At 40.2% G+C, this 12604-nt stretch overlaps 1 protein-coding gene across 1 annotated transcript in view; it reads left to right on the top strand.

Annotated features, from left to right (window-relative positions):
* Positions 1–12604, top strand: part of g6fl (g6f-like) — a 34614-nt gene that overhangs the window by 15758 nt on the left and 6252 nt on the right. Inside the window, exons 6-8 of the mRNA XM_041793403.1 lie at positions 6052–6306; positions 11235–11357; positions 11563–11636. Of these exons, the coding sequence (XP_041649337.1) occupies positions 6052–6306; positions 11235–11357; positions 11563–11636 (452 nt within the window). The remainder of the gene's footprint in view (positions 1–6051; positions 6307–11234; positions 11358–11562; positions 11637–12604) is intronic.

The raw sequence follows: 12604 nt of genomic DNA, 5'->3' as shown, positions 1-12604 counted from the left end.
AATGGATATGGATCAGACAGCCATTTCTGTACAAATTTAGTGAAGCCGTGTTCTACAGGGACCCACCACAACTACCATGTCGTAGAATATTAAAACAGGAACCCAAAATACTTGTTTTTCAAGTCCCTGAGTCATGGAAAGCAGTTTGAAAGGCTTGTTCAGGGCAGGATCGGAGGCCACGCTGAAAAATATTAAGGTGAGGTGAGGTCAGTCTACATACTCAATGTTTTGCTCATTTTATATATGGGGAATAAGCATGAGTCACACAGACATGAGGATACAAGCATTTAAAAAGCTTTAGCTACATTAGCTACAAAGCTACATAATTACAGCTAATGCAGCTACATGAGCTACACTGCTGCATTAGAATATTTTCATGGAGAACGAGGTCTTTTTTCCTGTAAGCAGACTGTTTCCTCGGCTTTATTAAACATTTTTAATCAGGCCTTACAGTTCAAGTTTTTAACTTTTAACTTTTAACTTTTGGTATCCCAACCATTACCTAAAGCTCTAACCCTAAACGAGAGTATTTCGACAATTTTGGCGTGTATTTCCAATCTGAAAGAGACGGCGTCTCAGATGAACGGTCTTCAGGAGTGGGCCTCAGGGATGTACGGTCTGAAGCCAGACCTCTTGTTCATCCTACGTACGAGAGATTGTTTGTTCTGTGTAAATCGATATGTGTTGATTTGAATGGTGAAGGGTGGCTTGAAATATCTTCATTTGCTAAAGTGGGGCTTGGCAGAAAAGGTTTGGGAACCATTGCATTAGTTGGAATAACACAAAAAAAAATCAACAATTAAATTAGAAACTGTTAAGATAGAAGAATTCTTTAAATCTTATTTTTAAACTGACTGATAGGAACAAGTGTTACAGCTTTAAAGGTTGTTGTAAAGTGTTCCATGAATGAGGCAGAGAAGCTAAAAGCAGTCTTTCTAAATGAAGTGTTTGCCTGTGATTACTAGAGCGTGTTGAGTCGTGATTATGACACTGATTTAGCAGAGACATAATATATGATGGCTTTTGCCAATTAAGACTTTATCAATAAATAAAAAACAGTGCCTGTCACATTTAAAATGAGAGGTTCCCAGCCCACCTTTTCATATGAAATGCAATGATGAATGGAGTAACTGTCACCTGTAATGAATCTGAGAGCTGAGTGATAAATTGAATCCAGGGGGTTTAGAGCGGAGGCCCAGGTGTTCCTATAAACAACATCGCTATGATCTAGAACAGATAAAAAGACAGCTTTAATAACCAATTTTACTGAGCAATGGGAAGATACTTTTGTTCCTGAAGAAGAATCGTGAGTTTTGGATCTAACCAGGCACCAAAATATTTGTGTTCAGAGACTCTTTCAGAGCTGAGTCTTGTCAAAGTGGTGAATGAAAACTGTGGTCAGCTATGTTTATAGATCTTGAGGATGAAATGTACAGTATTTATTTGGTCTTGTTCAAAATGAATGCATCCTGCATCTTGTTTAACAGACAAAAATATATGGATAAATATGTCCATACCAATATTTCAGCATCAACGCATTTGTTAGTTTACTTCAATGTGGACAGTATGTGGTAGTCTGCGTCCAAATTAAATGAACTCATTCCTTTCCTAGACATTGTCTTCAAAATTAACAACTGCAAGTTAACCATAAACTAATTAGTAAATAACTACTAGTAAACATTAAAGAATTATTAACAACTACTAGTCAACCACAAACAAATCTGCAAATAACTACTAGTAAACGTTAAAGAATTATTAACAACTACTAGTCAACCACAAACAAATCTGCAAATAACTACTAGTAAACATTAAAGAATTATTAACAACTACTAGTCAACCACAAACAAATCTGCAAATAACTACTAGTAAACATTAAAGAATTAGTAAAACCAACTAGTTAACATTAATAAAAGATTAACTAACCACAGCTGAACCACTGAGGACTGAGCAACTTATCACTAGTTAACCATTTAGAAATGAGTGACCAACCACTAACCACAATGTTACAATGTTACTTAGCAAATGCTTTTATCCAAAACGACATACATGACAGGCAGACAGGTGCTGCAGGAGTTAAGAACCTTGCCCAAGAGGCTGTGCTGGATGCTGATCATGCCCTGACTTGGATTTGAACCATGATCTCCTGTACCACAGTCACTTTTCATTTAAAACATATCTTAGAATGCTGCATATCATGGCTGTATCTTGCAACACAAGCTCACATAAAAAGCAAATAGTGAATCATGCAATTGACTATCCGGGTTTCAAGGAGGGCTAATGCCCCCCCCCCCCCGCTCCCCCTTGTAAGTTTCATAGAAGCACAGTAAGAAACTAAATAACATGAACTTCTGGCTGAGACAATTGTTTACAAGAGTTCACTTATCTATCCTGAACTTCTCTAAAGCATCTCCGCTGGTTGCCTGGTAACCTCAGTGAAAAAAAACAAGACTCTGAGATGTCAGTTGTCTGTTTTTCCTGAAGCTGTTGAGAGAACACAAAGTATGTCCTTCAGACCACAATGTGCTTTTTAAGTTGTTTTTAAAAAACTGAATTTTGGGCCCTTTTGGGGGGGGGGGGCAGATGAGTGCAGTAAAAAATGGAACCTTGCAAGTTAAGACATTGGACCTTAAAATCACTGTGAGGGTCTTCTCATATAGAGAGATAAACAGAAGATTTCAATTTCTGGAGAAATTTAAAGTACAGTTTCCCATGTAGGCAGCTTTCTTCTTTTTGCATTGCATTCTGGGTAGTAATGATATTGGAATGCACTGATCTAATCTTGATCTACATTTTCTTCCTTCCAGTCTCAAGAAAGACAATCCCCTCAAATTCATATGAATGCCAAACTGGTGCCCAGAAAGTGTCCTTTTAACAGCTTTTCTCCTTTATGATATAAATTTTCTGTTAAGCTCATGCAACTCATAGACAGCTGTTTTCAACAAACAGAGACCTCAATTCAACAGCAGTCCTCAATCAAACTAAGAGCTGAGAAGCACTAGTCTTTAGTCCTCACATTGCATTATTGTTCTGGCTGAGAGCCCCCTGGTGGCAGAATATACTGTGTATGTAAAGCTTTTTAACCCTTTACAGTCTGAAACCTCACATAATGCCAGAAAATTCTTTTTTTGGGGGGGGAATTGAGATGTTTATTTATCCTTCCACTGAAAAAAAAGAAAAATGCCATAAAATTTCACATATTTTTGTATCACATTTGATGTATTAAACATTTCTGCTTTAATAATCCACTGGAAGGCATTCTTAAAATCATTTATCAGATTGTATAAAAAGGTTTTTAAGGAAATTATTCATCATGTTGATTAGACAGAAATCTCTCAAAACTGTGTATTAAATACGATACAATTGGCTTTAAAAGGTTAATCTCAAACCTGAGTGCTGTTTAAGTGAAGAGGACAAATCCAAGACATACAGTGAATTAAGGAGAGTTTAATCCAGAAGATGTTAAAAGAAGAACAACGCCACCCGATGACGTCCCTACCCAGAATGATTTTCATAAAAGTGGAAGCCTACATGCATTTTTTTGTATTTTCTCCAGAATGTAGAAATCTAATGTGCTTATTCATACAACATACAGGTGCATCCCAAAAAAACATTAGAATACCATGGAAGACTTTCTTTTTTCCTGTGACTTACATCAGAAAGATAAAGTCTACATATTTTCAATTCATCTCATAAAAAGTGGAACATTTTCAGACATTTAGGTTTTGATTTTTATTGCTTTAACCACACAAAAATAAAAATCCAACTCAAAAGATTAGAATATTGTGGAAAAGTCCAATTTGTTAAGATTTCCTGAGCATTTAGTCTCCCACCTTGGTTCAGTAAACACAACCACAATCATGGGGAAGACTGCTGACTAGACAAATGTCCAGAAGACAATCATTCACTGCTGAAAGTGCAGGCTGTTCTCAGAGGCTCTATCAAAGCATGCTCATGGAAAGTTGACTGGTAGGGAAATGTGTGGGAAGAAAATGTGCAGGAGCAACAGGGGGTGAGCGCTGCCTTCAGAGGATTGTCAAACAAAGCAGATTCAAGAACTTAGAGGAGCTTCACAAGGAGTGGACTGAGGCTGGAGTCAGTGGATCAAGAGCCACCGTGCACAGATGGGTGCAGGAAATGGGCTACAAGTTTTGTGTTCCTAGTGTCGAGCTACTCCTGAAACACAGATGTCATCAGTGGGCTAAGGAGAAAAAGAGCTGTACTGTTGCTCAGTGGTAAAATCCTGTTTTCAGATGAAAGTTAAGTTTGCCTTTCATTTGTGAATAAATATTCCAGGGTCTGGAGGAAGATCTGAGAGGCACAGAATCCAAGCTGCTTGAGGTCCAGTGTTTTCAGTTTCCACAGTCAGTGATGGTTTGGTTTGCCATGTCATCAGCTGCTGTTGGTCCACTGGTCTTTAGATACTGAGATACTGATTTTCTTTTCCAGCAGGGTTTGGCCTCTGTCCACAGTGAAGCCAAAACTACCTACTACTACAGAAACTGGTTTTCTGACCATGGTATTATTGTGCTTGACTGGCCAGCCAACTGGTCTGACTTAAACCCTGTAGAGAATCTCTGGGAAAATGTCAAGAGGAAGATGAGACACCAGACTCAATAATACAGATGAGCTGAAGGCTGCTATCAGAGCATCCTGGGCTTCAGAACACCCCAGCAGTACCACGGACTGATCTGCTCCATGCCACATTGCATTGAAGAAGTAATTTTTGTAAAAGATTGGAGAAGATCAACATTTCTGTATTATAAATCTTTTTTTTTTTTTTTTTGGACTGATATTTTGTGAGCTTTAAGACATAATCATTAATATTAAAACAAAAATAGTCATGAAATATTTCAATCTGTAATGATGAATCTAGAACATATGGATGTTTCACTTCCTTAATTAAATCACAGGATAAAAATAAACCTTTTTATGATATTCTATTTTTTCAGATACACCTGTACACATATGAAACACACTCATGTTATTTGCTTAAGTCCACACATCTTAACATGTACAGACCCTTTCAATTATTGGCAAGTTTTCAAAGCCTTAGTCCTCCTTATGTCTCAGATACTAAAAACTGAATTCCCACCAGCCTCTAGTGCATTATTCTTTTATACCATATACTGTGGAATCAGTGCCAAGGGAGAGTCCTGCATGAGTGCCAAGAGACTTCCCTGCAGCTGTTGGTAAAATGTCACATATGAAATGAACACATTTATAATATTCCTCATTAAAAGGAACATTGGCTCAGTCCTTAAATGTGAGGAGAAAAAAATTGGCAGAGCACCTGTTGATTTTTATGAGCGAGCCTTTGGGAGGTTTCAACCTTTGCAGAAACACACAGAACACATTTACACACCAACACGAATCCCCACTAACACACATTCACTTACAATGTCCTGTCATGGCGGCCTTGGGATGCTTTACTAATCACAGCCCCTCTGGCATCCATCACAGCTGCCCAGACATGACCAGCCGATCCGTCACTGTCACTGTCATCCTGCTGCACACATCTGCATCCCTCACTCACGCACACATACGTACACAACCACCCACACACCAATCATGCGACGCATATATTTTTACCCCACCTCATTATGAGTATCATTATGTATGATTATACCTGCTGCCCTCCCACTAAAGCTGTAGGTGGCCCACACTGATCACTCTAATCAAGGCTGAAATGTGTGTGTTTATGTGTGTGTGTACGAGGATCTGGAGAGCTTGATTACACCCAGATGGATTCTCATTTGAGTTTGATGAGACACTAAGCATCAGTCACAGTCAACCAATACATTAGCAGCAAATCACTTTAATGAATATATATTATTTTGACCCCTCTCTGGATTGTTCTTTGTTTTTCATATCACTCCCCCTTTACCCCATTACTCTCTATCTGTCCTTGGCCTTTTCTATATTCACACACTACCCTTTAACTCACTTTCTCATCTTCTCTCCTTCCCTCCTTCATGTCCTTTTCACTTACTCATCCCTGCTTTGGTTTCGTATTATTTGCTTTCCCTTCTTCCTCTTCTTTTCACTCCTCAGTTACAGCCACACGTTCCCCCAAGAAACTGGAACTGGAGTGCAAATACAAGGAGAGATCCCACGTCCGCAGTGCCAAGTGGAAATATCAGAATGAGAGTCACAAACTTCAGTTTAAAAGCAAGAACCCTGGCAGCATCTCCATCTCTCTGCCTTTACCCATCACCTCTGACATAGCGGGGAACTACACCTGCACCCTACAGCTGAGGAACGGGCAGACTGTCTCAGCATTGCATGCAGTCACCCTACCCTATAAAAGTAAGTATCACAAACACATCTGTGCTCTGAGTATTTTACATCATTTGCACTGGAGTACTAGCAGACTTCCTGACAAGTTAACAGAGATAATGAAGCATGAATGTGTATGATTCCTTGATATGTGCTCTGTGAAGCGCTCAAGCCAACCTAGGGTCAAATCTTCTGCCAGGAAGCCAGTGGTTTACACAGGAAAAACCTCCTGACGGATGCCTTATGCTCTGCTGTCTTAATGCAGATAAAGAGGTCAAAGGGCAAGACTCTGGTGCAACAAGAAGTTATACTTTTCAGATAATATTCTGAGGAGCCTATTTTCATTAAAAAAAAATAATCCACCAATTCTAATACTTTCCTAAAAATATGAAACATAAAAGCTATCATTTTTCTCATCACCCTCACCAAGCTGATATGTGGATATAAGACATGACCTTAGGATATCTCTCCCCACAAAATCTAAATTATTCAGGCTTATTGTATTAGTGGCTGTGGGGGGATCACAGGAGGATGTGACAGCTGAATGAATCCCTTAGCAGAGATGAGTTCCCTCCCCACATCCCCGATACATCACTCGGGCTGAGGGGGCCCTGAGCTCATCATAATGAATGCTGATGGTACGGCTGTAAGAGTAATGCACATGTGGGGAAGAGAGAGGGAGAGTGATAGAGACAGGGAGACAAAGAGAGGCAGGACGATTTCGCCTGATTAGAGAGGCTGGAAAAGAATAAATAGAGAGGCTGCATATGTCCAGTGGGTCATGAAGAATTTAGATTGAGATGATGAATGTGAGAGTTGAATAGCCTATGTACACTGTTACGAAGTGGCAGGTAGAACAAACACTGCAAAAGTGCAAGCTAGCGAGAGTTTTGCTTAAAGGGATACTTCAACATTTTGGCAAATTCAGCCATTGCCATAATTCCTATAGTCTTAGTAATAGGTTCATTTCCTTTAGTTGTTGGTGCAAGCTGTTTCTAGATCTGGGGGACCGATATACCAGCTGCACAGCTAACGCTATGGAAGCAGACATTATTTTTTGCTTTCCCTCATCAAACTCATCAAATACACAATCCAACAACTCCAAAACGCTCTCGTGGACAAGTTGTGACCTGCACATTCACCACGCTATGAAATAATCATGGAACATTACGAGGCCGAGATGTTTTAAAGTTAAATGCAAAGCCGAAACTACACTCCAGACATGGCTGCAGCACTGTGTCACTCCGCCCAGTGGTTTACTCAAGAAATAGTTCCGAGTATTTGCTTCATGTGTTGCAATGTTACATGATATGTTATTTTATTGGTGGAAATAGGTGGAACAAAAGGTGGTTAAATAGTGATATGATTGGTCAAAAGTGAGTAAAAAAGAAAATTTGCAGAAAATATGGTTTAAGAAAGAAATTTAAAAAAAAAAAAAGGCGATAAAACTTGTTAAAAGTGGTTTAAAAAGCAATAATAGGTGGTAAGTGGCAAACATTGGATGTAAAAATGGTAAAATGTGGTTTAAAGTGGTAAAAATGGGTTTAAAGTGGTAAAAATAGGTCTAACATGGCAAAACACAGTGTAAATAAGTGACAAAAGGTGGGTAAACTGTGGTGTGATTGGTCAAAAGTGGTGAAAAAAGTGATCATGCAGCAACTAACAGTGGCAAAAAGGGACATAAAATGTCATAAAAATGGTTTAAAGTGGCAAAAATGGGTTAAAGGTGGCAAAAAAACAAACAAACAAACAAAGAAAAGGGCGGCTAAAGTGCTTTAGAGTGTTGAAGTACACACATACATTAATATCATCTATTAATCACAAGTGGGGAGGGCCCATTCACCGGGTTTTTCAGGGACCCAGACATTTCTGTGGGCAGGCCTGTCCTCAGGTATCGACAATCAGGTGCCTGACTGCCATAATTTGGGGCAATCTCAATGCAGAGCAATGTCGAGATGAGATTCTGCAATCAGTAGAAATTCCATATCTCCCCAGTCTAGGACTGAAATCTGTCCTTGTAGATCACAATGCGTGTGAGTGGGGTTTATCAGAGACAACCTCCGGAATTTAGGAATGGAGAGGATCTGACCTTAACCCCATTGAAAACTGGTGGGATCAGCTTGGGTGGGCTGCTCGTGCCAGAGTGACCAACACAATCACATTGGCTGACTTGCGTTAATGTCCTTTCTTTTTGTGATATACTGTATTTAGTTGTTCCAGGTGAGGAAGCATCCAGAGACATGTGATTATACATGCCAGTAAACTCTAGAAAAGAACATATTTTTCTTCACTTGAAAGCCTGATAAGAAATGCAGTTACAAATAAATAAAGTTGGGGGCATGTTTGTGCTGTGTTTCAAATCTCAAAGTATAGTGCTGGTTGTAAAGGTAAAAATACAACACAGTAAAATTTCATTCAGAAGTGGCACAGTTCAGACTATGCGAAATTGAAGCAATCACTGCTTTCTGCAGCACATGAAATACTTGAAATGTCAGGGATGTTCTGCAATCATTTGCTTTTCTGAGTTGGCCTATCATTTGCAAAGCATTCAGGCACTTCTCTGCTTCGCCCCTCCATCCTCTTCTACAATCACACTGATATAATTCACCGTCTACCTCATTTGGGATGAAATAGGCAGGGTGGCGAGGAAGTGCCAGAAGTGGGGGAAAAGATGTGAGAAGGTAAGAGAGAGAGATTGGAAAAAGAAGAAATGTGTTATTGTGAAACTGGGAGCATTAATGCCTCACTTCACTGCACTCCATTAGCATAAATCGTGCATTAAAGCTGGCATGGAGAACAGTGCGGGTCAGTCTTGGGGTCAGCTCTCACTATATTCCATCAGCAGTCTCTACACATACTCACCAATCAATTACACCTCACACAGCACTTAATGATTGATCATTTTAAAGCCGGATAAATGTGTTGACTCCGGGGGGCTAAGGTGAAGCTTTAGGGCCTGTCCTTTGACAAACAAAATTTGTGTAAATTTGATGAGTTGTCTTTACCTCTGCAAACTCTTTGTACCCTGAATAACCTTGAATACCAAAGAAAACACTGTATTGATCCCTAACTGTATATTTATATGGACAAAACATGTATGTTTTCTTACACTGTTCAAAAGTGAAGCAAAAATACCCCATGCTGCAGGTGGGGACATAATTGGCTTGTGTCTTTTTTATAGCAGTGTTTCATTATTACCCGTCCTCCTTTACCAGTAATGCTACATCTCCTAACCATAGTTTATTACTTACTTTGGAAGTATGTGCTTTGCAACTGGAGATGTGGCTCCACATTGCCAATCCAACCTCAGTTACAGCCGTAGGTAGCCTGCCCCCTGTGGCTGGTGTGTGCCAGCCTAGTGTTGCTTCTCTTCGGGCAGCTTCCATGCAATGGCCTCTCCAGCCCCAGGTTGGGGAACATAATAAATCCTTAGCACCCTACATGCCCAAAACTTAGGCACATGACTTTATGGATGGATGTGTGGCATTAATGGCAGAGATGCTTGTTGCAAGTAGTTGTAAGTTTAAGCTTGTCTTGTTTTGGTCTCCACTGGGATCAGTAAGTTAAATGTGTCCTGCAGTTAGCGAAAGGGGTGTGGCAACAATCCAGCTTCTTTACGCTCATGTCTTGGCTCTTAATGATGTCCCTGGTACAATATGTCAGCACCCAATGGGGGAGTATTCCAGCTATACTTCAGTACAACAGAAGGAGGCCATAAAGTGCTGTCTATTTCAATACACAGCCAATGATTTGAACTTTATAGCTTTACCCATTTACAATCTGTTAACACTGAGAATGCGGGGTTTATGAACTACTTACTATACTGCAGCCAATCAGCATGGGGAGCTCTAAATGCTTGGCTTTGCTCCCAGGCAACTGCTGCTCAGTCCGCGTTAATACACAGCCTTTGGTATCAGTAGCTGAGGAAGGATTATTCCAGAGAGTGTTTTTGGTAGTTCTTCATTAACCTCTTGTTCATTTTGTTCTTCTCTTGTAATCCAAAGATGACACACTGATCTGATTGTTTTGCACTGCATGAGCAGTGATCACCCTGTGCAAAATCTTCTGTTCAGGTACTCTAATTTACAACAGTCTCTGCGGAAACAAGTTACCTCCCCTCCTGTTTTCTCCCGTCACCCTGTGGCTGTGTTTTTGCACACGCTGATGTCATAGTCATTATGCAAACAAACCTGACAAGTTTGAGCACCAGCATGAGCTCTTCCCACAGAATTTAACTGAGCAAATGGTTTGCTTATGTAATGTTTGTGATAATTTTGCCTACGCTTTTTATCCACCAGTTTTTCAAGGCTGCATCTACCAGGTTTGGCTGCAAGACTGATATTTACATTGTGGAGGCAGTTTGTTGAAAACCTCAGGTGTCAAGGGAGTGTTCATGGATGATCCTCACCTGAATTTAAATAGCTAGAAGTGTGATAGGTAACTATTGGGAAAAGTCTGATCAAATGACATAGAAGTGGTATATGCTGAGGTTTAACAATAAGCTGACAGCATGCGTCTCTTTTATATTGGTGTGTTCCTCATTCTTGTCCAGGTTTCAAATTGACAGCATTTACTGTCCAGGCTGAGGGTCTGTCAAATCGATGTCTACTGAGCTGAACAGACTATTCAATGTCTGACAGAGCCTGGATTTTCTCGCCTTCTTCCCCTGCACCCATTGTCTGTGACTGACAGCAGCATGATGCAAATGCATGTAACGTGTTGAGGAAGTCGTAACTCCAACTTGTCTTTAAATCCAGAGTTTGAAGTGTTCACGTACAGAAAAAAGGTCTTCCCTCTTTGACTTGTACAAAAGAGAAAAACCTAAGAACAAACCGTAGCAACTTCTTTTCTTGTCATTCAACCTCACACAAAGTGAAAGCTCTACAAGTTTTATGTTATCACTGTTCTTGGAAAGAGTCCTTTCTTCTCTTTCACTTTTCTCTTTCCTTCCTTTGTAGAGAGAGTCAGTGTGACCACCCCCTCCCTGCTCCCTTCTCTCTCTGCTTTATTACTCCTGGTGCCCCTGGTTGCTGCTGCTGTCGGTGTGTTGCTATGGAGACAGAAACACATCTCTGATCGCGGTGAGTCCTCCAGCGCTTTTCTTTTTTGACAGCTTTCCCTGTTATGTCCGTCTTTGGCCCCCTACTCCCCTGTCGGCTGCTGCTGAGTGATGTGGGCCGTGACATCCTCTGGGGTCATTGTAATGAATCTGCCCTTCACCTCCCTGCTCCTACATGTGTGTTTTTAAAGTGTTTGTGCTTGTGGTAAATATCTCTCTGAACTCAGGTATTGAGCAGTCTCTGTCTGTCTGCTCCGGCGAAGTGGAGAACGTCTACGAGAATCCTGAGGACATCAGACAGGTGATGAATTCAGACACATTACCAAACCTTAACCCTAACCCATCTTCACTACTTCTCCCTTTGTGTCCCTTAAGTACTCTTTTCTGTGCCTCTTAATTTCCATCATCCTCTCCTCTCTGTTGCTTGTTGTTTGTTAACTCTTCATGGGGCAAGAAAAAAAATTATGGTCACTTCGGTCAACTTCATTCGTGGCCTCCGCCCAACTCTCTGTGATACAGTGGAACCACAAGTATAAAGACTGTCACTAAATTGAATTTGTGGAGGCCAATTGAATTTCAACTGATGCTAGCTCATCGAACCTCTAGGTGGGGTGCACATTTAAACACATGGATCCAGAAATCAGATTAACCATTTATTGAAGATGAAGATGAAAGGATGGATGAATGGGTGGATGGATGGATGGTTTTCTGTAAAAACAGATATATCAAATCAAAACATTGCCACGCACATATCACGATGAAATTCAAGCTAACAGGGATCAACTTACATTAATTTATGCATCCAATATGTTACACAAAGAGTGAGGAATTGCTTCAGCTTCCTGCTAAACAAACATAAATTAGTGCACTGTGTCAAAATAGATTATTCTTTTTAAACTTAGGTAGGAAATGTACTCACTCATATGTGTCCTTTAAAGTAGACAAACAATTCTAAGTCTCTAGATCTTCTTTGTGGTTTCAGTGGTCAAACAAACTTCTACCTTTGGTGAAAGTGACAAACGTAATTAAAAGGATGCACTTATTTGGTAAACAAAGGAAAAAGTGGAATAATTCAACAAACAAACTTACTTAAGTGCTGTGGCAGCATGGACAGAGCAGGCTCAAGGACAAAGGGAGGCCGATAACCACACCCATCTCTTAAATAACCTCTTGAGGCTCCTCCTCCCTGCTCTGCCATGATTGTCTCAGTAGGACTGAGGATATGAGATTTTTAACAACAAGGATTTTTCTCAGTCAATCAGTGCAGAT

This window comes from Cheilinus undulatus, linkage group 8, assembly GCF_018320785.1.
Source record: "Cheilinus undulatus linkage group 8, ASM1832078v1, whole genome shotgun sequence".
Taxonomy (NCBI): domain Eukaryota; kingdom Metazoa; phylum Chordata; class Actinopteri; order Labriformes; family Labridae; genus Cheilinus; species Cheilinus undulatus.
Note: the sequence above shows the minus strand (reverse complement) of the source record. Positions and strands in the feature narration are given on the sequence as shown.